Source organism: Acanthochromis polyacanthus, chromosome 2, assembly GCF_021347895.1.
Source record: "Acanthochromis polyacanthus isolate Apoly-LR-REF ecotype Palm Island chromosome 2, KAUST_Apoly_ChrSc, whole genome shotgun sequence".
NCBI lineage: Eukaryota > Metazoa > Chordata > Actinopteri > Pomacentridae > Acanthochromis > Acanthochromis polyacanthus.
Genome location: NC_067114.1, coordinates 35,092,457 through 35,119,830, shown reverse-complemented (window position 1 = coordinate 35,119,830; position 27,374 = coordinate 35,092,457). Strand labels below are relative to the sequence as shown.

The 27,374-nt window shown below is 38.3% G+C and overlaps 1 protein-coding gene across 1 annotated transcript in view; it reads left to right on the top strand.

The window, feature by feature from the left end:
• Nucleotides 1–27,374, top strand: part of LOC110964935 (multiple C2 and transmembrane domain-containing protein 2-like) — a 47,322-nt gene that overhangs the window by 13,565 nt on the left and 6,383 nt on the right. The window contains exons 3-17 of the mRNA XM_051960455.1: nt 4,911–4,964; nt 8,406–8,523; nt 11,877–12,019; nt 12,908–12,984; nt 15,393–15,507; nt 15,672–15,704; nt 17,355–17,522; nt 20,246–20,376; nt 20,765–20,951; nt 23,196–23,289; nt 23,379–23,481; nt 23,631–23,733; nt 23,923–24,024; nt 24,138–24,212; nt 25,263–25,382. Of these exons, the coding sequence (XP_051816415.1) occupies nt 4,911–4,964; nt 8,406–8,523; nt 11,877–12,019; nt 12,908–12,984; nt 15,393–15,507; nt 15,672–15,704; nt 17,355–17,522; nt 20,246–20,376; nt 20,765–20,951; nt 23,196–23,289; nt 23,379–23,481; nt 23,631–23,733; nt 23,923–24,024; nt 24,138–24,212; nt 25,263–25,382 (1,623 nt within the window). The remainder of the gene's footprint in view (nt 1–4,910; nt 4,965–8,405; nt 8,524–11,876; nt 12,020–12,907; nt 12,985–15,392; nt 15,508–15,671; nt 15,705–17,354; nt 17,523–20,245; nt 20,377–20,764; nt 20,952–23,195; nt 23,290–23,378; nt 23,482–23,630; nt 23,734–23,922; nt 24,025–24,137; nt 24,213–25,262; nt 25,383–27,374) is intronic.

The following is a 27,374-nucleotide window of genomic DNA, read 5'->3' as shown; positions in this document are numbered from 1 at the left end:
TTTCCCCCTAACATCCTTGTAAAAACAAAATGCGCTTCGAAAATAGTGGCTGCTTTAGTGTACATTGGTGGAGTTGAGGTGTCAGGTGTATTTGTACAGGATGAACAAAGTTTAACTTTGAGGAGCTGGATGTGCCTGTGTAAGTCTATCCTGAATCAATAGTTTACTGCAGCACTGTGCAAACTCTGCCTGTGTTTTTATACTGCCTTCATATCAGATTTAATACTCAGTCACTGTCAACAATGACAAGGATGTGGATTTGTGTATCATTGCGAAACTAGTAGGATCACATTTAGCATTTTGTACTCTTTTCTTTTTGACAAGAGAAAAGATCAATTAATAATAATAATAATAATGGATTAGATTTATATAGCGCTTTTCTAGGCATTCAAAACGCTTCACAATGGACCCATTATTCATTCACTCACACATTCTCACTCTGGTGGTGGTAAGCTACATTTGTAGCCACAGCTGCCCTTGGGCAGACTGACGGAAGTGTGGCTGCCAATCCGCGCCTACGGCCCCTCCGACCACCACCAACATTCACACACCAGTGTGAGAGCAGCACTGGAGGCAAGGCGGGTAAAGTGTCTTGCCCAAGGACACAACAGCACATGACTAGGTCAGGGTGGGAATCGAACTGCCGACCCTTCGATCATTGGACGACCCGCTCTACCACCTGAGCCACAGCCGCCAATTAGACAGTTTTTTAGAGGACATACTGTAAACATCCTGTATTTAAACATTTAGAGCAAATGTTTCATTTCCTCAAAGTGTATAATGACATACATCTCTTAATTTATCACTGAGTAAGCATTTTCTTTTCAGGCACGAGGTGTGTCATTAATTAGCAGGTTATATCAGGTGCAGAGAGCTTAGACAAGTGTTTGAGAACTAAAGATTTTCACATTGTCTTGACATATTTTAAGATTTATCTGTCTTTAATACATAATAAAAGCCTGAGGAAGTAGCAAGAGGGATTTGGATTTGATTCATTGTAATATTTCTCTATATCTTATGTTATTTGACATCTATTATCTCACATATTCAGCTGTTAGGTGCTTTTATGGCTAACCTTTATATTCAAACAGATCTCTAGGGTTGATAAAGGGCAACAGGTGAACATCTGTCAGAAAATATGTGGAATATTATAGTAAATGTTACGTTATTTTCTTTGAAAAATAGTTTCGCTGCAAAAAAGGAAATTGTGAAACACTGAAAGTTTCTTCAATTGTGGAAATCAAGTTGTTTTCTCTTTTTAACCTTGTCCATATGGTTAGGTTGGTGAAATACGTCGTGGACGACTTATTTCACCTTATACCTTACCTTACCTTATATATTTCACCTTAGCTGTGTCGTCCACTACATGGCTGAGGATTTCCACCTTAAAACAGCATTTCTGGAAGTTTCTTCCTGCACAAAAATCAGGAACCAATCCTGTGAACCTGAAGGTGGGACTTTGTGTCACATTAGTCTTCCTCAGAATCGGTTTGTGGTTTGAGCATCTATGGCTTAAATACTCCAAGAATACAACTCACCACTGTGTAGTGTGGGGTAGTTTTACAATGTCTGAGCTGCAGCCAGCAAGGAGTGGTGAGTGGAAAGAGCATAGAGAGGCAGGTACTTAAGAGATCTGCCCATTCTAGAGAATGCAGCAGTGTAGAGCTACATTTAAGCAGTTTTGAATAGGAAGGAATTTTTCATAGGAAAACCTCTAAATATGCCACATTGAAAGTTGCATTTGCTGTCTGAGAGTTGCCTAATCACATGTGGTGTCAACTATCTAGATGAACTGTCATTCCTGTTTCTCACTTTGTGTCAAAGTAGTTTTTAACTGTAAATGCTGAATCATGGGATTACTTTTATTATTCCTATCTTGTTTTAATGACTGTTGAAAGAGCCCTGTCTAGAACACTGTCTTCGATCTGCATTACAATGGAGACCACAACAAAACGACAGACATTGTATGTGAATACACTGTCAGAGATGTTACCAAGTACTTGTCTTTGAAGACATCAAAGATCTAATACTGGCACCAGCTGGGTGCAAAACAGAGAAACCACTCTCAAAATCTGACGTGGTTAATAGTTTTTTGGTAGTATATGTATTATTTTTATTTTTGGATGTCTTTTTATTCCCTCAAATTATAGGAGCTTCAGTAGAATACTACTGGACTGGACTTTTTCACCTCTCATCCAGGAGGCTTCTTCAGTTCTAACTAACTGATGGAGAGTGTGAGATGTTTATAGTCACTCCAGCTCACATGGACCACAGACATCCCAAGACTTACCTGTCTCCAGGTGTGAATGGTTTTGAAACCAGATTTCACAACAGGAATGACTGCAGTCATTGAGATGAAGCTGCCAGTTTACATAACAGAGGCTGTGAATCTGATATGTTAGGAGTAACTCTAGAGGTTAATGATGGTGAAACTTTCTAGAGACAGACCTCATCACAGTGTTATAGGTGCATGTAGTGTTGCAGACCCCTTCATCTATTCAGAGATGGTTGTTCTAATTTGACATAGATGCTTCCTTCACGTCTCTCTCGAACCATCTGTTTCTCCGTCCAAAATGTCTACAATACTGTCCTCAAAGGAGTGTCCCTTATCCTTCAAATGCAGGTGGATGCTGAGCCTTGTCCTGTTTTGACCTATTTGCTTTGTGAAGCTGTTTAGTCTCTCCTGTGTACAAATCTGTGAAGTCTTTGCTGCATTGGACTGCATATAAATTGTTGCTCTCCTTGTGCGTTGATGTTTTATCCTTGGAGTGAACTAGTTTTTGTCTCAGATTATTGCTGGGTCTGAAGTGCACTGGTATGTTGTGTTTGAAGAAAATCTTTTTGAAAGTATTTTTTGGATTCTCCAGCTATCTTTAGAATGATATTGTTCTTCCTGTTCTTCTTTGCTTCTCTGCTCACTATGGGGCTTTGTTTTCCTGATCGTTTCACTGATTTGATGAACGTCCAGTTAGGGTAGCCACAGTTCCTCAGTGCTTTCCAAATGTGAGTGCGTTCCTTATTTGGTCCCTCTGGATTGGAAGAAACATTCTTAGCCCGGTGCTGTAAGGTTCTGGTGACCCACAACTTATGTTCTAATGGCTGGTGGGAATCATACAGCAGATAATGGTCTGTGTGTGTATATTTTCTGTAAACTTCAGTGTTGAGACTTAAATCCTCCTCAACATGGACAGCACCGTTCATAGGGGAAACTAAACAACAGCTTCACGAGTGCATGGTCCAACACAGAATCCTAGGTTGGTAATGGGTCATTAGCCAGGTGAGCCAGAGGGACTATACATATCTAAAACTCTCCATCAGTCAGTTAGAAGCCTCTTGGATAGCAGGTGAAATGTCCTCAAAAACCTAAAAGAGAAGTCCACTTGCACTCTATTGAGGCACCTATGATTACCATGACATAGATGACTGAGAACCTACACAGATATATTATTTTTTAAAATATTTTTGCCTGGTTTCCTTGTGACTGGGGTTTTGATGAGAGGTGGGGTGACCACAGCGCAGAAGGACAAGCAAATGACGTGCTGGTCGCATTGGTAGTAAACAGGTATGTGTGTTGTTGAACTACATTAGCAAGTACTGGGTGTTGTCTGGTCACATTTTGACACACCTTTGTTATGGTAACAGTTGTTGCAGCAAATCTATGAAGGAACGTAAATGCATGAATTTTTTTTTTTTTTTTTTTTTTACAAAGACTAAGATTTCAATGATTCCATCATATAAAATTTAGAGTTATTTGGGTCACTGGAAACTCAAGACTGCGATGACATTCATGGTCTTTACAAATGTATGCCAGCTGCTGTTCACAACTGTACCTGATGAAATATTTCAGTATTTAACAGCTGAGGCTTTAGTTTAATACTTCAGCAGTTATTAGAAAGATTGCTTTGAAATTACTGCTGTCATCCATGGAGCCCAAAGGATTAATAATTGTTCAGGACAAATTATATTTTTTGTAGTACTTGAAATTACAACCAAATATCTTGAAAACTGTTCCCTACGACGACTTTGTATTTAGTGCTAATTAGCAAATGTTTGCATGCTAACACAGTAAACCAAGGTGGTAACCAAGGTGAAGATTGCCTCTGCAAAACATCATCATGTTAGCATGCTGGCATTAGCATATAGCACCACTGATTCAAAGAACAGCGTCCCAGAGCTGCTAGTCTTGCCACACTCAGTCTTGCTGGCCTTGTCAACATCTAGCTTTTAGACAAGTCAAAAAAAGTAGCTTGATTTTACTCTCCAGTAAAGGACAATACACATGAGACAATGTGCTGTACACAGAAAACCAAAGTTTTAAAACTGGGTTTGGGAGCAAGTTAAGCTAAAACCACATTAGAGAATTTAAAAACGGTAGTATTCATGCCTTGTCTTCATTCCAGCATACTGACATTATTTGGTCAAGCAACACATGTACTTTATTCTAGTTATATGACTAGACCATGTTCTACATTGGGGTTCTAAAAGATCTGTATATTGTGTATAAAGTAATAGATACTCTTAGAAAGCAGCTATGAAGAACTAACATATTGTTTTTTGTATTTTTTTCTCAAAATTAAAAGAAAATCTGTTCAATCTCTTGTGATTCTACAGTTAGGAAAACGCTTACAATTGTAGCTACTCTGTGCTGCAAAGAGAGAGAGAGCAGCAAAGCAAATTCCTTTTTTTCATTATAAAGTTCTCTGTTCAGTCCCCAGGACATAGGAATTTTTAATCAGAGGATTTGTGCTTGTGGTAGAAATACCAAAGAAAGATCAATTCCTGACCTTTAGCTGATCAGCAGACTGAGACTTTACTTTTTCATTATCTCGGACTTTGCTTTGCTTTTAAAATCCTCTTCATATGATATCACACGATAGGTTTTTGAAAAGTATTTATCTTTGTCTCTGCAGTATGATAATCATGATTTCAACGGTCACATGCTAGAGGACGAGGACAACCAAAATGTAAGTGCAAACTCCAGTTTAGGCGTTAGGTAATTTGAGAGATGATCCAGCATCACTGTATTAACATATTTTAATGCTAGTTGTAATGTATAGCTCAGAAACTGTGCTGTCATGCTGAAAAGATGAGTGTTGTTGGTTTTATCCTCCGCTACATCTCTGTGATCAGAAGGACTCTGCAGTAGACTGCTTCTGTCAAATGACTGCGATAGTGTTTTCTGTATCATGCAGACAGCAGCATCGTGCTTTTCTGACACAGACTCATGTCAAAGTTTAATTCCAGATTATTGTGCCCTGTTCAGGACATGATGGGATAGTGGGCTGTTTGCTTCAATGTGTGTCATCCTGGCTTTTGTGGCCGGTCAGGGTTGGGACACTAAGCCGGGTGATTCCAGACGATACGAGTTTTTTTTCACTGAAAGATGCATGGATTTTGTGAAGAGGCTTAGTAGTGATTAAATAATCCATTGCGTGGATGACAAGTATAGGCTGACAAAGAACACAACAGTATAAACCCTTCAGCTGAGTGTGTTCTTTAAAGAAGCATGCAGTAGAAGCAGTAGAAACATGGCCAAAGCGATATGAGTTAAAAGTCCAAAAATGATGAGTAGTAGAGTTCAGCATGTGTATAACCTGTAAGTAGAATGAAGTAGTGAAAGTAGAACAAAACTAAAAAGTCATCTTCAAATGTCTGAATGTTGTGGTTAAAACTCATAACCAGTTACAGTGCCTATCATAAGTATTCACCCCCTTTGATGTTTTACCTTTTTATTGCTTTCATAAATCAATCATGGTCAATAAAATTTAGCTTTTTTAACAAAAAAAATTATTGGAAAAAACTCTTTAATGTCAAAGTGAAAAGAGATTTCTATAAAGTAATGTTAATGAAAGAAAATTATATAAATGAAAATAATTGTTTGCATAATTATTCACCCCCTTCAAGTCAGTATTTAGTAGATGCACCTTTGGCTGCAATCACAGCAGTGAGTCTGTGTGGATAGGTCTCAATCAGTCTTGCACATCTGCCCACTGCAATTTTGCTCCATTCTTCTTTGCAAAACTGCTCAAGCTCTGTCAGGTTGCGCGGGTATCGGGCATGAACAGCCCTTTTCAAGTCCAGCCACAAATTCTCTATAGGATTGAGGTCTGGGCTTTGACTCGGCCACTCCAGAACATTTACCTGGTTCTTTTTTAACCATTCCTGTGTAGCTTTCGCAGTATGTTTTGGATCATTGTCTTGCTGGAAAATAAATCTTCTCCCAAGACGTAGTTCTCTTGCAGACTGAAAAAGATTGTCCCCCAGGATTTCAGTGTATTTTGCAGCATTCATTCTGCCCTCTATCTTTACAAGCCTTCCAGGTCCAGTTGCTGAGAAACATCCCCACAGCATGATGCTGCCACCACCATGCTTCACAGTGGGGATGGTGTGTTTTTGGTGATGTGCAGTGTTTGGTTTCCGCCAAACATGACGTCTTGTCTGATGGCCAAAAAGCTCAATTTTGGTCTCATCAGACCAAAGAATCTTCTTCCACTTGACCATGGAGTCTTCCACGTGCTTTTTGGCAAACTCTAGTCGAGATCTAATATGACTTTTCTTCAACAGTGGCTTTCTCATTGCCACTCTCCCATAAAGCTTTGACCAGTGAAGAACCCAGGCAGCAGTTGCTACATGCACAGTCTCTCCCATCTCAGCAGCTGAAGCTTGTAACTCCTTCAGAGTAGTTGTAGGGGTCTTGGTGGCTTCTCTCACTAGTCTCCTACTTGCACGGTCACTCAGTTTACGAGGGCGGCCTGATCTAGGCAGATTCACACAAGTGCCATATTCCTTCCATTTCTTGATAATTGATTTCACTGAACTCCGGGGGATGTTCAGTCCCTTGGAAATTTTTTTGTAACCATCCCCTGAATTGTACTTCTCAATAACCCTTTCCCTGAGTTGCTTAGAGTGTTCTTCTGTCTTCATGGTGTAATGGTAGCCAGGAATACTGATCAACCACTCTCTGGACCCTTCAGACACAGGTGTTTTACAACTCAATCATTTGAAACACACCCACACCACTCAGGTGATCTTCATTTCACTAATTGTGAGACTATTGGCAACAATTTGATGGACCTCTATTGAATTAGACCATTAAATTAAAATTGAATAATTATGCAAACAATTATTTTTATTTATATAATTTTCTTTCATTAACATTACTTTGTAGAAATCTGTTTTCACTTTGACATTAAAGAGTTTTTTCCAATAATTTTTTTTGTTAAAGCTAAATTTTATTGACCATGATTGATTTATGATAGCAATAAAAAGGTAAAACATCAAAGGGGGTGAATACTTATGATAGGCACTGTATGTTTCTAGGGCATTGTGTCACAGCAGTAATAATGTTAATACCACAATATAACAATATTATGATTAGAAAGCAGAAACAGTCCCTCTGTTCTTAAACCCCTGATGCAAGAATTTTGTGACACTGCACTTACACTTTAATACTGAAATGTAATGAGACAAAGGCAAATATAGCAAAATGATGTGATAAGACATCGAGTGTCTGGACCAGGGGAAGGTAACTAAGTGCATTTACTCAAGTATTTTACTTAAGTACAACTCTGAGGTACTTGTACTTTCCATTTTGTGGTACTTCCACTCAGCTACATCTCTGACGAAAATCTTGTGTTTTCTAGTCTGCTACATTTTTCTGACAGCTTTCGTTACTAGGTTTTTGTAAGATGAAGACTTTACACAGTAGATAATATAAAAAGCTTTTAAAATGCAACAGAAACTATTGTGTCAGTAGCTTTACAAATTCATGGAGTCCTCCTTGAGTGACCGTCATCTTTTTGATGGTATTTCATACGGTAATCCTCCATTACATTTTTTTTTTTTTATCTTTGGAACACTGAGTATTAAACTGAAGCTCAAAAATTATATTGCAACTCAAATCAAAACCACAATATCTGTTAAAACAATCCCCATTAGACCTTTTCCCCAAACTGCTTAGCTCTAATATAAAGTAGTTTAAACTAGTTCTAACTGCAGTAGCTACAACGGTAACATACTGTCTGCACTCTGACATTTCACTATTAACTGCCTGATACTGGCAGGTATACAGTATTAATACATCAGTCAGAGGGATCAAACCAGGACTTTTGTTTCAAAATTTTAATTACATTTTGCTGGTAATATTTATTATTTGCTGGCAATTGAACTGAAGTATTATTGCATTGTTGAATTGGTTCTTTTACTTAAGTAAAGATTCTGAATGCTTCTTCCACCACCTGTCAAGATACATTCAGGATGTTTTCTATATATCCTGATCAGATGGTAATGTTTTTTTATGATGGATGTTTATAATCAGATACAGCTGTTGACTTTCAGAGAAAGTTTAGATGTATCAGTCGACCTGCTGCTCCTACTACTGGTAATACATTGATGTGCGTCTCCAGAGTGAGATGGGCAACGAGACGGTGAATGTGTCGGAGAACGTCAGAGATCCTCCCAGGTCCTTCCTGCTCACCATCAACCTGAAAGAAGGACACAACCTGGTCATCAGAGACCGCTGTGGTAAGAACCTCATCTCAGGTCTGCTACTGCTAAAGCTCAGATAATGTGAGGTTATGGCGCAGTAATATTTCCAGTATATCAGCTTCCCCACCTGTCTGTATACAATGAGGTGGCACACGGACATTAGGAGGATCATTTTACGTACCTGGGTAATAGGATCTATACATGCAGCTGCATTTGAGTCCAGTAGCACTACAGACAAAGTATATTGTGTATGCAGACATCAAGAGTATAAAAAAAAAAACCCAGCTCATTCTGAAGGAAATTGTGTAAACAATACTGAATCAACAGGACAAAATGTGAGGTAAAGGACAACTTAATGGTCAGAATAAGAAACCTTGTTAAATGCAGGGACAAATAAAAATTAAACATGTTAGGAAAGATAGCAGAAAATGAGAAGTGTGCTGGTAAATTTCTGTTTCTTTCATAAATCTCGTTACTATCCCTTCAGCACTCTGAAGATCACGGTTTGATGACAACTTCAGTATTTTACTTCCCTGCAAGTTGGTTAGCTTTTTCCATCTGTATAATTCTTGCACCTGAAAGTTTTAAGAGCTCTAAAACCAGGAATACATTTACCCAATGCTTCATTCATGCCATTGTTTTTACATCATAATTCTACTAAGAATCTTTTTTTTTTCCCCCAGCACGTGTAAGTTTATGTGTAATGTGCTCTTCTTTCTTTTCACCTTGGTCTTTCTCTCACTCTTATGTTGTAGTTTAGGGCTTAGACGTGGTTTAACGGTTTGTCACCTACATTATCATGACCTACTCTTTGTGTATGTTGGTGCTGATGAGTAAGTGCAACTATCGTTCTTAATTTATTCCACCGGTTGTCTTCTCATGGTACAATGTGTCTGAGTTCTTAAATCCGTTCCACCTTTAGAATTGAATTTGCCCTAAAAAGGGTGCTCCGATGTTACAGATTTACTAGAAACTGCCATCACTGTTTTCTCACATTTAGTGTTTTTGTTTGCACCAACCTCAGTTTGTGTGTTTAGCCTTGACTCTTTAATGACGGTCGTGAATGTCTGTTCGATTACACACTGTGTTATTGACTCCAGGGACACCAAACACAGCTGAGTGTCAGGTTAGCCGTGAAGCTAACCTGACACTCAGTGGCTGACACGGCTAGTCCTGAATTCCATGCAGCATATTAGAACCTGTCGGAGCCACACCCAGCTTTCAATACAGTAGGCCTTTCACTCCTGGCATGTGTTTGGGTTGCATTTTCCTCTTGTGTTTGCACAATCGCACTTTGTGTAAAGGTGATCCAGAAAATGAAGGGAGGGATCTAGCCACAGTAGGATTTGGTTTCTCCACATCATTGTTTGTATTGTAAGGTCCTTCTAACAGCAGTGCAAATTAATCTTTGAGTTTTTGAGTTTGATAAAGTTATGCACGCAGCATTCAAAGCATGTGCTGATTAGTTGTTTCTTTACGGTTTGTTGTGTAATAGGTTTGTAATGTTGGGCTCATATTGTTTTAGCACAACAAGAAATTAGGGATCTTCATGTAGTGATGCAGCATGACCAAATAATTCATGATCTGTCCACAAACTGTTTGGTAGACTGCTGCCCTCACCTGGTTGATTGACAGAATAGCTATAAGTCATAGAACTGACTTCCTTGGCTTTGAAAATAAAATTATTTAACTGAGCCACAACAAAAATGAAATGTAATGAGTTGTTTATAATAAATTAAGGAAGTGTGTAATCTTGCAGTCACCTTTACATGTTTCCCTGTTTATATGTGGTACAGTGTTAATAGTAAACCTATAAATCCACACGCAAAAGAGTTTCATTTGCTGTTAGTTTTACTGTGGAAGCTGAAATCTGATTGGTTGTTGATTCAGGAAGTTGTGGTCCTATCGGTTAGGGAGGAAAACAAAACCACATCCTCCTTACAGCTACATCAGAGATGACATTGTGAAAGGGTCAGGCCTCCCTTTTACGTGAAACTGGTAGATTTCACTCGAAGTGAAGTAACGTGGGTTGATGACTGTTTAAAAAATCTGCTAGAAGTTAGAGGGAGTTTCATTTGTCATCAGTCATGATGACAAGTCAACCTTGCTCTTCAGCGGTGGGATATAGAGTGGAGAAGTTGTGACTAAACCAACACAGGATGAATTACTTCTGTTGCTTAAAGGTCTGGTTAATGAGTTCAGTTATTTTCAGGCTGAGGTATCAGCTACAGCATGGCCTGTTCCCCAGCTGCTAAAGGGCCATTCCAGACTTGGAGGACATTTTACGTACCACTCATGAAATTTCTACTAATTCTAATACAAAATACTAAAGCATACAGTTGTGTAAATTTACTTGTACTGAGACCAAATCTTACAAACAAGGAGAAAAGAATGTTTGAAAAATGTTTTTAAAAATATCAAAAAAAAGTCTGAAGTTCCTCCTAAAATGACATTTTTCTCATCCTGCCCCCTGATGACAAAATTTGCATCTCAAGTAAAATGGTTAAAACGAAATTTAAATGTCATTTTTTGTAATTATAGAAACATTTTTCATCAACATATTTTAAATAATTATTATTATGCATGGAGCATGTGTCCCACAAGATGCACAAGGCCCTGTTACCATAATCTTTTTAGCTGGTAGAAGAAGAAGAAGAAAACAGTGAATCACATGATACACTGGAATTAACATCATCAAACGGTTTTCCAAAAGAATGGGTAGAGCAAAACTACGTCCTCTCTTCTATTTTTCTTTTTTTCATAATGTTATAGACCTTTATTGAATCTTTCAATCTGCCTCATGCAACACTGTTATTATTATTATTATTATGAGTTTATTTAAGAAGGGACCATGTACAATATTAAACATAAATGTTTCCATTCGATGCATTGTACCAGAGATAGCTTTAAGCTAATTTTCATCTGCATATTATCAGGATGAAACAAATTCTTTTTACTGTTTTCTTTAATTTTTTCCATCACTAAGTTTGTCGTCTTGGTCAGTAGTAACAGCTAGCTAAATGTCTAACTTGTACTCCTGAGAAAAAGCTAAGATTAGTTTGGATTAGCAACCCTGTTACAGTGATTAGAGTAGGGTTAGCAAACAACAAATAAAACTAGTCCCATTTATGTGTAAGCTGAGCCAATCAGACCTTTGATAGTTTATTACCTATTATTGACAAATATGGAGCAGAAAATTGTAAAGGAGAAAGTTTATTTTTCAAAAATTTTGAAGTCTAAATGTACTCCAATTCTGGAATGACCCATAAAACATCTCCATCAGAAACTGTGTCCTGGTGATGTAATTTTACAAGCTGCCAAAACCTCCTACCAGTTTGAGCAGCTTAGATAATGAAAATAATGTTTGCATTTTTGTCTTTTTATTTCAGGTACCAGTGACCCATACATAAAATTCAAACTGGATGGAAAAACGTTCTACAAAAGCAAAGTGGTTTATAAAAACCTCAACCCTATATGGAATGAGTCCTTCTCTTTACCTGTGAAGGATCTGAATCAGAGACTTTACATCAAGGTAACTTCTCTGTCTCAGGTTGAAGCTTCTTCTTAAGGCTTTATATGTTTCTCTTGTTAGATATATACAGCGTCGTCCATAATTATTGGCACCCCTGGTTAAGATGGGTTCTTTAGCTTCTAATAAATTCAGTTTTTTTCTAAATAATATGGGACCACAATGAAAAAAAGAGGAAAATCCAACCTTTTATTCAAGTGCATTTATTCAGTGGGGGAAAAAATCACACATTAAGAAATAATTATTTTACATCAAATCATGTGTGCCACAATTATTAGCACCCCTGATGTTAATACTTTGTACAACCCCCTTTTGCGAACAAAACATCACCTAATCTTCTCCTATAATACATTTTTCTACAATTTTCAGTGTGAGAGTATGCTTCTGCAATTAAAATTTGAACTTATTTTAAGGCTTTCAACACATCTTAACCAGGGGTGCCAATAATGTGTGTGTGTGTGTGTGTGTGTGTGTGTGTGTGTGTGTGTGTGTGTGTGTGTGTGTGTGTGTGTGAATACACACACACATATATATCCATTTTATTTTTTGCAATACACAGTGCTGTGGAGGAATTAACATGATTGCACCTCAGGCAGAGCAGCCCAGGAGACATTTATAGGGGAAATCTAATTTGTACCTGTATAGGAATAGTCGATATGTAGATTGAGGCTTTAGTCAAAAGTTTAAATGTCACTGAGTGTTTCTTACTGCCTCTGTGTCATAGTAGTATTAAATCCATGATCAGTGTGTGTCAACCTTTCACAGCACTCCAAAACAGTTGTGTGAGTTTCCATGGACCGTGCAGTAATACATCCAGCTACTAAATAATATATTTACTGTCTGTGTGATGCTCTTTGTGTTAACAGTCTCTTGGTGTTTCACATGATTCAGGTATATGATCGTGATCTGACCACTGATGACTTCATGGGCTCTGCCAGTGTCCTCCTGACTAATCTGGAGTTTGACAAGTGAGTCTGGTGAGAAACTGTGAGTGTAGTATGTGGTGAAAGCAGTTGAAGTGAGCAGTGGTAATACGTACAACTGACTGATAGTGGGTTTTCGTATTTGAAAGTGACATAAGGTTAAGGCTTTTTCATCAGCATTGGACATCCACCTGGCTAGCTAGCGAAAAGACACTCTCTGGTGAATGTGTTATGGAGATGCTTCTTCCAATTTACCTCATACACATCTGTGGTGCTTCTAGCTATTTGGCTGACGTACAAGCTACAGTGCCGTGAAAAAGCATTTGGAAGTTCAAATTTTTCTTCTTTTTTGATATATATATATATATATATATATATATATATTTCGCCCACTTAAATGTTTAAGACCATCAAACACATTTAAATATTAGACAAAGATAATCAAAGTAAACACAAAATGTTGTTTTTTAAATGATGATTTAATGTTTTAATTTCACTGACCACACATGACCACAAGCATGACTACCTCCAGATCTGTTCAATCAAGAAATCACTTAAATCAAGAAATCACTTAATTAGAACCTGTCTGACAAAATGAAGTCTGCCAAAAGATCTCAAAAAGCTGCAACAAAAAGCTGCGATCCAAAGACATTCAACAACATATGGGAAATAAAATAATTGACATCTATCAGTCTGGAAAGACCAACTAGTTATTAGGTTTAGGGGGCAAATATTTTTTCACACAAGGCCAGGTAGCTTTAAATAGTTATTTTCCCTAATAAATAAAATCATCATTTCAAAACTGCATGTTGTGCTTACTGGGGTTGTCTTTGTCTGGTATTTACATTTGTTTGATGGTCTTAAACATTAAAGTGGAGAAAATATGCCAAAAAATAAAAATTTGAGAGAAATACTTTTTCACTGCACTGTAAGCTGTGGTGGTGCATTGGTCTAGCAAGCACTTGGCTTATAAAGGTTGAAATTAAATTTTAAAATGTGCTTAATAATTACTTGCCTCAACAGCATAGTGGCAGTTTCACTGTGGAGCTGCTTCCACTGTAGAATTTAATTTTAGTATGTCCTGAATTACCAGTGGCATTTTTTTAAAAATTGATTTGTACTTTACAGTGAGCGTGTGCTGTGTAGTATGTGCTCATAGTGCATAATGCATGTGTTTGGGGTTGTAGTGTGCATGATTTTCCACATTTCTGCACCTCTCTTTAAGCCACAACTACTAGAAATGTATATATATCTTACAATAAAGTGTTCCAACTCCCATCTTTTCTTCTTCTTTACCAGCCCATTTGTACACAGCCTAAATCCACACAAACGTTTAAGGCCATGCGCCGAGTTAACATTGTACTGTAAAACACACTTGACAGAGCTGCATTGTACACTACTGTTCAAAAGTTTGGGGTCACTAGAAAAGCAGTTTTTTTAAATGAAGATGACATTAAATGAATCAGAAATACAGTCTAGACATTGGTAATGTGGTAAATGACTATTCTAGCTGGAAATGGCTGATTTTTAATGGAATATCTTCGTAGGGATACAGAGGAACATTTCCAGCAACCATCACTCCTGTGTTCTAATGCTACATTGTGTTAGCTAATGGTGTTGAAAGGCTAACTAATGATTAAAAAACCCTGAGTAATTATGTTAGCACATGCATAATAGTATGAGTTTTCATAGAAAACATGAAATTGCCTGGATGACCCCAAACTTTTGAATGGTAGTATGCATACAAGTGTTGGTTAAATTTTACAATTGATATGGACATCTTTGCATTCATAACTGACACACCACAGCTTTACAAATAAAACCACCCCGTTGCAATGTGTCAATTAAACATGGTAAACTTAACATTTATGGCATCACCTGATTGTATCGTATTGTATTAGACTGTAAAAGTTTGTAGCACTAAAACCCTCTACAGTCTGCACTAAAAAATGCAATAATTTTCAAAAAATAAAATTTCCACTTAACTTGATTTAAAGTTTAATAAAATACAATCGTGATCATTTGTAACAACACTTTTACCTTTAATATAAAACCTTTCAGGTGCAAAATTGATTAGATTTCTAAGAAATATTAGATTTTCAAACAGTTATTACATTATTTTTAGTTTCCACACGTGTACTTGACAATAATCTAGCAACTATGTGTATGTTTTAAACATTATTGTGCCTCCTTCCATTACATACATTAACCACAAAACTCTGCAGCAATTCAGTTGCTAAATATCCATTTGAAGAATACTGCTGGCGAATGTTGTGCTGCTCGGTGATGACACAGGGTTGTTTTTAGTCTGAATTATAATATTTCATGCAGAATGGGCTGATAAAGTGAGACTGTCTGAATAAACTGGTCTCCATATACTGCATCCTTCATGGCACATGACCCATCTCTCATCTACATCCGTTTTACTTTAACTGAAGTTGACTTTGTTTCAGGGTCAATGAGCTGTCTTTGCCCTTGGATGACCCAAACAGCCTCGAGGAGGACATGGGCTTCGTGCTGGTGGACATGAGTCTGTCACTCAGAGATGGAGAGAGTAAAAGAAGCAATGTATGGCAAGCTCCCACGTTTATTCACTGCATGTGTTGTGGCAACAGGGATACGTTTTCTGCCCTGGATTTATTCCATATTTATGTTTGTGATGTTTCATTGTCTGGCCTACTAACCACAGTGTCATTTTGTTTTGCACCTAACATGCATGCTCCTGCCGGCAGAAGTGGCACCAAAAACGAAAACTAAGTACTAGGGTAAGGCATGATGAGTGGAACACACTGGACAGACAACAAGGGACATTTATTTTGGTCAGCACTGTACAGATATGTCAAATGTAAAAGAGAGGCTTCCTTACACCAAGGAAAAAAACTGCAATTAAAGGTTTTAGTCTCTTCCATCATGCTCAGGCTTGGCCTTCTCATACAAGTCAGACTAGACAAATCGATAGCACAAAATTCAGCAACAGACTTGTCTGTATTTCCTTAATTTTAGCAGTTACCTGTACTGAGCTTGATCAAATCATTTTTGCCTTTTGTCAAAAGAGGGCAGCAAACCACCACATTTTCAAAACAGACCACATCTCAGGAAAATTGACAAAAAGTTTGTTGGCGTTTTACTAGATTTATCTGTCTGGTATAAAGAACAATCAGTTGTCTGCGAAACATTCTAAATTACCACTTTCAGTACAAAAATGAACTTCTGTGTTTAGAGTCAACAGTAAAAGCTGAGGTATTTTGTATGAGGACTGAAAGTACAGCAGAGTCATGAAATCAGGAAAACGGACTGTAATATCAGCTGCAACCACATCTGCACTTTGCTACCATTTACTGTCATAAGCTGTGTGTCACACTAGACCAAGTAAGTCTATTTTTAAAAATGAAGCACTGTATTTGTAACATGTTTTTAAGATTTATATTGGCAGTAAGAACCAATAGGCTCTGGAGAGAAATCAACAGGGTACAAGGCTGAAGGTGCTTTTGGTATTTTCAGAGGATCTGGAGAGAGTTGTAAAAACATAGAATATTTCCAGGTGTCTATTAAATTGATCTGACCATTTTGTTCCTATTAATGAGGTGTTTTCACCCAGAGCAGCTTCTGAATGCATGTTTTTTTTTTGCTTAGCATGCTTTTTTTCTGCACACTGTCCTCTGTGGTGCATAAATCTCAAAGGACGGTTGACTCTTTCTGCATGTTTGTTTAAGCTTCAGCCACATTGTTATGTGTTTTTGGAAGTTGTTTGCGTTACTGAACAGGAGTAGCTAATAAAGCGAGCGCTGAGTGCATGCTGTCCTGCTGCTTCAGATACTTACTGTACTCTGCCAAGTGCATGCAGTGCGGCATGTTAATTGAAACGTGATTTTTATTTTATTTTTTTGCATATGCAGAACGGAATCAGACATTCTCGCAGTTGTCAGCTTGATCTGTGTTAATTGAATCTGGGCTAAATTTATCTCAATGCAGCATTGTGTCTTCATGTAAGCTCAGCTAATTATCTTAGAATAAGGCTCCCTATTGTGCGTGGCAGAGAGAGATGCTTTTCTACACTGTAGTTACTACAAGCTTTTCCTAATCTCTTAGTGAAATGAAGGTTTAGTGTTCCATTTTCATTCGAGAGGAGATAATGTTTCACTTAGCTGTCTTCTAAATGTGCTTGTTGTAACGTTTAAAGCACAGCTTTGGTGCATGTAACTATCTTTTTGAAAACTTTATAGTGTAGGTGACAGAAGTAAGGTCCCTTTTCTGTGCAGTATGCTTGTGTGTCTTTTCTTTATCCGGTCTGTTGATGCATGTATGCATTAGTAGAAACGGAATTTAATTTAATTCACAAAAGCATCAGTTTAATCTGTCTGTTTGTCTCCTTCCCCCACTTCCTTCACCTTTTTCCAATTTTGTGGCTTTTGCAGACAGGAGGGCCTCAAAGTGTTCGACTGGCAGAATCCCTGAGGAAGAGTCAGCTGTGGACTTCTGTTGTGTCAGTGACTCTGGTTGAGGGTCAGGAGCTGCCGCTGGACACACAGGGAGGTCAGTTCTTCGTTCGCTTCGGACTGGGAGAGCAACGATACAAAAGCAAGGTACCCAGTAAAGGACTGATGGTTTTCATCTTTTCCAATCTTTTGCTCCTCTCCATTTGTTCCTTGTTATTTCTGAACCCTCTCCTAAGCACTTACATCCATCTTCTGTCCTATTACCTTGAAATTCTGTGCTATTTTCTTTATTAACTTTTATAAATGTGAAGTTCGCTATCATAGTCCATGATAGTTCTTTGTCAAATTTGCTGAGTTTTTGCTTATGTTGTGCTTGCTGTTTGTTTTGTTTATGCGCTGAAAAACATCTACTGATTGTACACGACCCTATCTCTGTAAATGGATAAAAGCATGGTTATGAGCAGGGTGGGGGAAAGGTATTGAAATGAGAGATTGGGGGGAAAAGTTACAACAGAGAGGGACAGTAATTCTGAGTTAAATATCAATAATCTTTCTCCAAAATCACAGACTCCACCTTTAATTATGACATGCCAAGCAATTTTCACAACAAGTTAGTTTAACCTGTTATGTAGTCAGTGCTCTTTTTTGTGTCTATTTTCCAAGCTTTCGTTGGTAAAAAACCTTCATCCAGAGAGAAAAAAAACCTGTTGATTTAAAAAAAAAAAAAAAAAATTCAACCATTTGCTACTTTAAGGAGCACGTCACCATTTACACAGAAAGATCTTTCTGAAAGTCACAAAGAAGTACTACTGAGCATATGAGAACAGTGGTACAATGTCCTTTGTGACTCTGAAGATGATTTGTCAAGTGTGAGAAAACAGCACTTGATGATGTTCACAGGGTGATCTTAGAAACACTTCATGGAAACCCTGTATTACAAACTGAATGCAGTTTGAAACATTAAAGGGTTTTCAGACAAGGTGGACGTATTGACACAAGTCATCAAGCTGCATTATGGGAGCTACAACTCAGAAAATCTTTTCCTTTTCCTTTCTTTTTTCAAATTCCCCCAACATTATAGAAGTACAAAACTAATTTGTTAGAGTACCCCTTTAAAACTTAACTACAGTAGATGTTGAGCCTCACTAGTTCTTCCTTAACAGATACAACAGGGATAGATTTTTTTTAATAGATTGTTAAGAAACAATTTAACTGATGAAAAACTAGGTGAAATCATTGCAATTATTTGTTCCAAATATAATTTATGTTGCTTTTATAGAAATATATTTGCAGAAACGGTTATATATCTAAACATAGTAAGAATACACTGGTCTGTAAAGTCATGATGTAGTTTTTGCTTCAGATTAGTGACATTTTTATGATATTTCATTTATTTTACTTTTTGTTGATTACTCTGTTGCACAGAGATTTTAGGCACTTTTTTGGTCTCAGATAGGTTTTTATGTTAACAGGAAATATCATATAGATTTCTAAACAAACCTTTTGAATATAGTGACTTAATCCAGTGAGATGTTTGTACGTTGTTGAAAAGGACCTCTTTTTAGATGAGAAATTGTGCGCATAAATCCCAGTGCATGATTAACCAATTATTCTAAACAGGTGTTAATGAATAACAGCATAATATGTGAGTTGAACTGATCAGCATTATCTATTCCAGCTGTATGGGGATGATAAAACTGGTTGAGAGCAAGATAAGCTAAAAACCTGAAGTTGCCACAGAAATGGCAGTTTTATCTATAAACTTTACAGCATAGCAATTTTTTGCATAGCAACAAGACGCAAAGTTGTCCTTTTCATCATTGTGAGGGTGAATGTTGCATTTCTGTCAATGACGTTGGGCGTTAAGGAAAGCTTCCTCAGTGCTGAGAGGCACAGTCACAAAACCATCCAGGAGGAGTGTGATTGGCTCTGAATTTATTCATAAAGAACTGTCTTTCGCTAGAAAAAGAACAAAGAAACAGAGGGCGTGTCCCCCAAAGAGCCTAGATGTCAACATCCTGCAGCTCGTCTGTGATGATATGAAGAAATGATAGCAACTAAGACAAATTTTGTTTTTTTTCTGTTTGTTGCACTTTGAATATATGCGGCTGTATTGTCGAATCCAACTTCACTTTGCACCAGTGGTCCAGTGTCACCTACATGCAATAGTACAATGATCTCTTCAGCAGTACAAATGTTGTGGAACAGCCTTATAATCTACAGATCATGTAAAAAGCCCATCCTACAAATAGATATGGAATAAGCACCAAGAAGATAAGGAGGAGATAAAGTAGATTTGTAGTGTGTAACATGAAATGCCCAATCTGTGACTGCTGCTCATCCTGGCAGCTGGATGATGTCTGGCGCTGATGTTCACTTTCATGCACTGCTGGCCATGTGGCAGTTGTCATTGAAGAGTTTTACTATTGTGCATCATCATCCATTACACATCAAAGCAGCATTGCTCCTTTTCTTTTTCTTTTCTCATATGTAGGTTCAAAATGATGGTGGTAATTACCTGTTGTGCCTTTATGTGTGTGAGTTTCTGATGCTACTAAACAACAAAAAATATTCACACACTAGTCTGTTGGAAAATCAAATTCACACACATAGTTAGAAGAGAGGACATGACAAGGGGTTCATTTTTAAGTATGAGCTATGAAGGTTCACCTGATTGCAAAACTGTTAGTGAAGTCAGTGATTTCAGACACTTTTAGAGTATTTAAAAAAAAAATGCAAATAATATAATTACGGCATAATATGGAAAGTGTCGTTCTGGACATTACCTGAATTTAGATGGTTGCTGACTCATGATGCTTACTCATGATCATAAATGTATATTTTGATGTTTCATGCCCTGTCTGATTCAGAATCAGTGCAAAGTTTCCAACCCTCAGTGGAAAGAGAGGTTCACTTTTAACCAGTTTGTGGACGGTCCACAAATCCTGGAGGTGGAGCTTTGGTCAAAGGAAGGACGAAGGAATGAGGACTGCTTGGGAATGTGAGTCTGTTCATGTCCTTGAATCTGCCTGTTTGTTTGTGTTACAAAACCTGATTACATGTACATTTATTTACTATTATAACCTTGCAAAGGCCTATTGTTCACCTCTTTAGAAGCTAATGTTGTTAGACAACTAAGAAGAGATTAGCAGTGTTACCACATCAGTTTTCCATACTCATAAATTTAGAGTAAAGGTCAACAACTACCTACCAAGTGGTATGTTTATCCAGTCAGGTTAAGAGTTCACATAGTGAAAAAGAGAAGTGTCATATAGCCTTCTTGTTGAGCCTATGTTAAAGGTGTGACATATTGTGGAACAATATCCATTGTGCACATACGTGTGTGTTACTTTAAGTGTGCATAAATGTACGTGTCTGTGTGTATGCAGGTGTGAAGTAGACCTGTCCAGGGTTCCCTTCGATCAGAGGCAGCTGTTCACACACACACTGGACCAGGGGAGAGGACGCTTGGTCTTCCTACTCACACTGAACACATGCAGCGGCGTCTCCATCTCCGACCTCTGCTCTGCACCACTTGATGAACCAAATGAACGACAGATCCAGCAGGACAACTATGTCAGTATCTGTGTTGTATTGTTGCATCACTTCATCTCTTACATATCCGGCTATACACTCACATAACACTATTAATGAATAATAAGAATACTGTGTCAGGCCTCTCTTTGCTCTTAAGCCTAAGTTCTTGGTGTCATTGATTCCACGAGATGTTAGGGCCCTTTCTTACAAGGTTCCCCACTAAGTTGACATGATTTAGTTGCATCATTTTAACCGATTTTCCAGCTGCACATTCATGCTGTCAATCTCCTGTTCTTCTTCATCCCAGAGGTGTTGTGCTATTCAGAACAGGTGACTGGGGAGGCCACTGAAATCCACTGAACCTATAGTCGTGTTCATGAAATCAGTTTTAGATAACCTTTACTTTAACCTTTACTTTAGGTGATGGTAAACTGTGGTCTAAAAGGGATATACATAGTCAGCAACAACACAGGCAAACTGTGGCATGATTGCTGGTATTAAGGGACCTGAAGTGTCCAAGTACCTATTCCCCACACCTGTGCACCACCGGCAGCCTGCACTGTTGACGCAAGGCAGGTTCAGTCCATCAATTAACATTTCTGATGCCAAATTCTACAGAAATGAAGATTCATTAGACCAGACTCTGTGTTGGTAAGCCTGTACCCACAGCTGCCTCAGATTTCTGTTCTGGGCTGACAGGAGGGAACCGGACATTGTCTCCTGTTGTTGTAGCCCATCCGCCTCAAGGTTGGATGTGTTATGCATTTTGAAATGCTTCCTGCTCACCACAGGTGTAAAGACTGATTATCTGAGCTACAATAGCATTTCAGCTCCAACCAGTCTGGCGTTCCATCTGCAGAACGGCTGCTCATTAGATGTTCTTTGTTGTTTTGCATCATTCTGAGGAAGCCCTAGAGACTGCTGTGAATGAAAATCCCAAGAGATTGACAATTTCAGAAATATTACACCGAGATGTCTGCCACCAACAGTCAACCAGAACAGAGTCAATGTTACTAAGACCACATTCGCCCGCATTCAGATTTTTGATGAGAACATTAACTGAAGCTTGTGGCCTTCATCTACAAGACTTTATGCATTGCACTGCTGCCATATGATTGGCTGATTGGATAATTGCATGAATAAGCAATGAGTAATGAGTGTGTGTCCGTATACACTTCTGTTATTTAATTATGTCAAACACATGATGCACAATCAAATCCTATTTATTTACTAATGCAGTATATTTACAAAAAGGCAACACCAAAACACCCATGTGTGTTTTTCACCGCCATTTCAACCTTTAGCCCTCACTGTGTGAAAGACTAGAGGACCTTAGCATAAGCTTTTAAACCTGGCATAGTTTCTTAAGCACTTTTTTTTTTTATCACCATCAGTTAAATGTTAATTTTTTTAAAGACTGAGTGTCGGTGTCTAGAAAGCAAACATCGTATTTAACCCTAAGATTTTCCTAACCTGATAAATGTATGTAAAATTCATCAGTATTTATAAAGTAAAATATCAGTTTGAAGAAACTATGCTGGAAAATCATTCCAAAAACATCTGCAGTACTTTGTTGCGTTGGTGTAACAGAAATTTTGGGTATAGTGAGTTCAGATTCAGAATATTAATGTTTGGAAGTGTAATCGGATACAACTGGGTGTCTAGCAATAAAAAGATACCGTAGTAGAAATAAAGATTCTCTGAGGAAGTTTGCGCATTGAAAAGACCACCCCATTACAGCCTGACTTAAATATTAGTATCAGAAGCTTTTAGGTTAAGTACTGTGCTCATTTGTAGAGCCAGAAAAATAGGAAAATACTTCTAGTACCTTGATGCTGCCTTGTGGTGAGCGTTTATGTGGATTTACTGTCTGCTATGTGGTAATGCATTTACATGCATGGGCTGTTCTGAAAATGTCTCTTGATAGTGTACTTAATTCCTTGTGAAAATACTGATATGTGAGAATAAGCCAGCTGTTCAAGAATAAATTCTATAAAGCAAAATGAAGTGGGTGGTCTCAGGTGCAAGATGCTTTGTGTTTGAGATTATTGCGAGAAAGACATTATTGGAACAAAGAACAAGAATTTGTCTTAATGTAGTTAAATAAGTCTGGGTGTGGATTCCAGATCCTTGTTAAGGATTTTGTAAATTTGTTGATGGTATATGTTTGATGAAGATTTAGAGTATGGTGTAGGCTCTGCTTAAATCTGTACACTCCTCGTAGTTTTCTGATTTCACATGGTTCAATACCTACGTTTTCTTGTCTGCTTACTGTCTCCTTAGAATGTTAAAAGAACCCTGAATAACCTCCGAGATGTTGGTTTCCTTCAAGTCAAAGTTATCAAAGCTGCAGATCTAATAGCTGCTGATTTAAATGGTACTTCACACATTTTAATTTTTTGTGTTGTTTAAATAGAAGTGATCACACAAACCCAGTGTTAAAGTGTTGTCTGTTTTGTTTTGCAGGCAAAAGTGACCCTTTCTGCGTGTTGGAAGTAGGGAATGACAGACTACAGACCCACACAGTCTATAAGAGCCTCTATCCAGAGTGGAATAAAGTCTTCACTTTGTCAGTTTGAGTTTCTCTTTTTAACAGATTTTTATCACTAATACTGGACCACATTATCTTCCTGTTGCACTACAGATAAAGGAATTGGGACTTAATACTATTGTTTGAGCTGCTTTGTAAGTATCTTGCCCCTTTGTCTGTCTCTGCAGTCCTGTCAAAGACATTCATGATGTTCTGGTGGTGACTATCTTTGATGAGGATGGAGACAAGGCGCCAGACTTCCTGGGAAAAGTTGCCATTCCCCTGCTTTCTGTACGCACTACCTCACTTAGAGTCTGTCATTCAGAGAATACACAGATCTATTTACACTCTCTGTCTAAATTAAAGTGAAGAGGGCAATAACACTCTGGCAACTTGAAAACTTGCTAAGATGTAATCCAGCATGACTGATGGCCAGGTTCATGGCTCAGTTCAGCACCTGATGCCCTTTCTGTCCCACAGATCCGCAGGGGACAACAGATCGCCTTCCCGCTGAAGAAAGTAGACTTAGGTGGGCTGTCGAAGGGGAGCATCACTCTGGAGCTGGAGGTTATTTTTAACCCTGTAAGTAAAAGTTCACCCTGCAATGAGGACATGAGGACATGATGGCTTTGAAAGGCAGGCCTGATTCTGTCTGCTTCCCATTGCTTTATGACTTTTTTTCTTTTTTTTATCAGGTCAGAGCAAGTATAAGAACCTTCCAGCCAAGGGAGAGAATGTTCATGGAGGATAATCCCAAATTTTCCAAAAAGGTTTGACACAGCTTTTATACATTTACTGTATAATCCATGGTAGAGAAATCATAATTTTGCATGGAAAAATAAAAACTGGTATTGTAATACACATTGTACATTAGATTTTAATCTTACTTCTTCAGTTGACTTAATTTTCCTGTGTAACATAGGCTTGGGTAACTAGTGGAACTCGCTGAAACTCAAATCAAATAAAACATTTTGCCAAGAAGTATATTTGTTGACTGAAGATGAATCACTGTTTTGATAATTGTTGTCACTTTTTTTAAGCAAAAATGTTGCACATTCAGCTGTATTTCAGACTTTTTAGTTGTAAAAACTTACTGCTTAATGTGTAATTTTTCATATTGTATTGGGCAAATCATGGGCAATACAGTTAATCACATAACCGAGAAAATGTTTTGCAGATTAATCAAATGAATAACTGAAAATATGTAAGCAGGCAGGTGTTAATGACAGTATTTCTGTGTGCTGCTTTAATAGTGAAAACTTCAAACGTCTTTTTTTACTTAGGTCTATAATGCATAAGCACTCCAAAAGCAAACCTTTCTTTGAATGAATTACTTGAATTGAGCCTTAATTGAGCCCAACTGTGAGTGAATTCTTGTTCACTCTTCTGCTACATTAGTTTGATATACAGTGTGCAAGACAGGGTGCGAGACGGGGTGCCTGACTGTCTGTGCTTTCAACAAAGCCTCATTGTTGTCAGACAATACATTGCTCACTAACGCCAAAATTGGCTTCCCCATTGAGGCTTGTAACGTGCACGTTTTCTGTCTGTTTTAATATTGAAAGTCTTGTTGCACAAAATCAGGTCAGATTACTGACATTTTTTGCCCCCTGACCACAGTGGCTCATGCCAAAACACGCCAGCCCCTCTCACTGTGTCGCTGGCTGACTGGATTCTTGTCTCTTGTTTGGTATGAATGGAACTTGTTACAGGATAAACCCGTGCACATTGAAAACATTATTAACTGTAGCTATATTTTGAACACAACTGCTGTAATATTATTTTCTATTGCATGCTTTTTATGTGTTTTTTTTTTTTAGGCTCTGTCCAGGAACGTGCAACGTGTTCACACACTGTACAGGGCGATCACGTCCACTCTGCAGTACATCAAAAGCTGCTTCCAGTGGGAGAGTATTCAGAGGAGCCTGCTAGCCTTCTTGGTGAAGTACTTTAACTGCTTATCAACACACTATCTGCATTTCCCTCTGCTTTCCCTCCAAGGCTGCGGAAGACAACCGCAGTCTGGCCAACCCCTACTTGAACTCTCCCAGAGAGAATCTTAATCAATGCAGCGTTGGGCTCAGCAGAAACGCAGGCTTGGCTCCGGCTCTATGTTGGAGTGGACATTTTCAGTGTTGCGTTTCTCCTGGATGCAAAGTTAAGCCTCAGCTGGAGAGAGCAGAGTCCCAGTGGAGTCGAGATAGTCTATTTTTGTTCTACTTCCCTGACAACTCATTAACCTCCGTCCAGTCAGTGCTCGGTTTGATTTAGACCTCATTATGCAGACAGAAGTTCAATTAAAAGGCTCTTCAGAGATAAGGCCGATTCTCTGTCCTGTCATTGTTGAATACAAGTGTTAAGCAAGAGTGAAGACAGAAACACAGGAGTAGCCTTTCAGCCCTTGTCTTTAAACTGCAAAGTGAAGTGGGTGCTGATCTTTTGTCATTATTCTCTCACAGATCTGGCTCGATAAAAATGGCATATAGCAAGTTGTTCATTAACTATGCAGGCAATCAAGGTCATTGAAAGTTCTTTTTGTTTTTTCATCTTCTGTCCTGTAGATGGCACTAAAGATTTGCTTAGCCTTTAAGGGCTTTCTTACAAGAATAATGAAGGGATACTGTACACCCGCCAGTTGTACAGTTTGTTCAATTTGCTGTGAAAAATGGAAGCTGTTAACTGAACAGAAGCCGCTCTCCATGTTTTAGCTTTGAGTCATACATTCAGTTTTGTAATTTAGGATTACGCTGATATAAACTGCATCATCCAGGATGGGCTCAGGGGTCAGGGTACTTGGAATGGAAATATTTAAATCATGGTGGTATGCAATCGCTCACAATGCTACTCTACTTTTTGGGTCCAAAAGAATCTTTGTAAAGTAACTTAAGAATACCCCTCCAGCCCCCATACATGTTGGTTATTACAGATATGACTGTTGTTTTACCTGACAGCACAAAGACTCACACCGAAACAGAAATCATAGAAGCAAGAATAAATGCGCCACATACACACACGTCCTCCCACTGCATCTCAGTGTTTGAAAGACAGTGCCATCTGTACTCATGTTTTCACACTAATGCTCACTGCCTTTTCAAGCCTCAGTGAGAAGAAATAAATGGCTGCTTAATGCCACCGCATAAGCGTACTGAGTCGAAGCTTCACTCTCCATGACAGGATACAGTGTTGAGCTACCTGCACCATCTGTCCGTTGTCAGACAAAGAGCTTTAGCCAGTGCAATATGCTTTAAGAATGCTTTCTTATGCACTGGGTGTCTTAGTGAGAGGTCTCACTCCTGGCACTGTTAGTCTTGTCCTAACCACTAACTACAGTAGATCACATACTGTTGCCCCTCTTTGCTTTCTTTCCAAGAAAGCATTTGCTGTTTTTTTTTTCATATGATTTGCCATTTTCTTTATTTTGAAATCCGGCTTTATCACTTTGAATCAGACAGAAAAAGATGCAGCCTGTTTCCTAGTGCACTTCCACAGTTTTCCACTCTCGTAGCTCTCTCCACCCATACACAGGATCAGGATTCACCCAAAATATAAAGATTGTCTCAGAAGTGAAAAACTAATACAGTTTGAAGAAAATGCAGTGTAACATTACTCCCACATGGAAATCACTGTCACCAGTGTGCCTCCACCTCTCACTCACATCAATATATGCAGCAAGTTTTCCCGTCACCCCGGATCTTGCGACATCTTCCAGTGTCTCAGAATAATTTGCCGTGTCATAATATACTGTCTGGCTCTGATCCCTGAATGATTCTGGAAAAAGAGATAACACTACTTAAAATATACAGTTTTGCACAGATTGTGACGTTGGCAATGTAATCTGTCAATCTTCTTCCAGAATTGATGGATTTCCACAGCATGTACCAGTTTCCCCTCAGTACATCTTCATTTCTGGCCCGCTGCTTGATGTTTTAAAC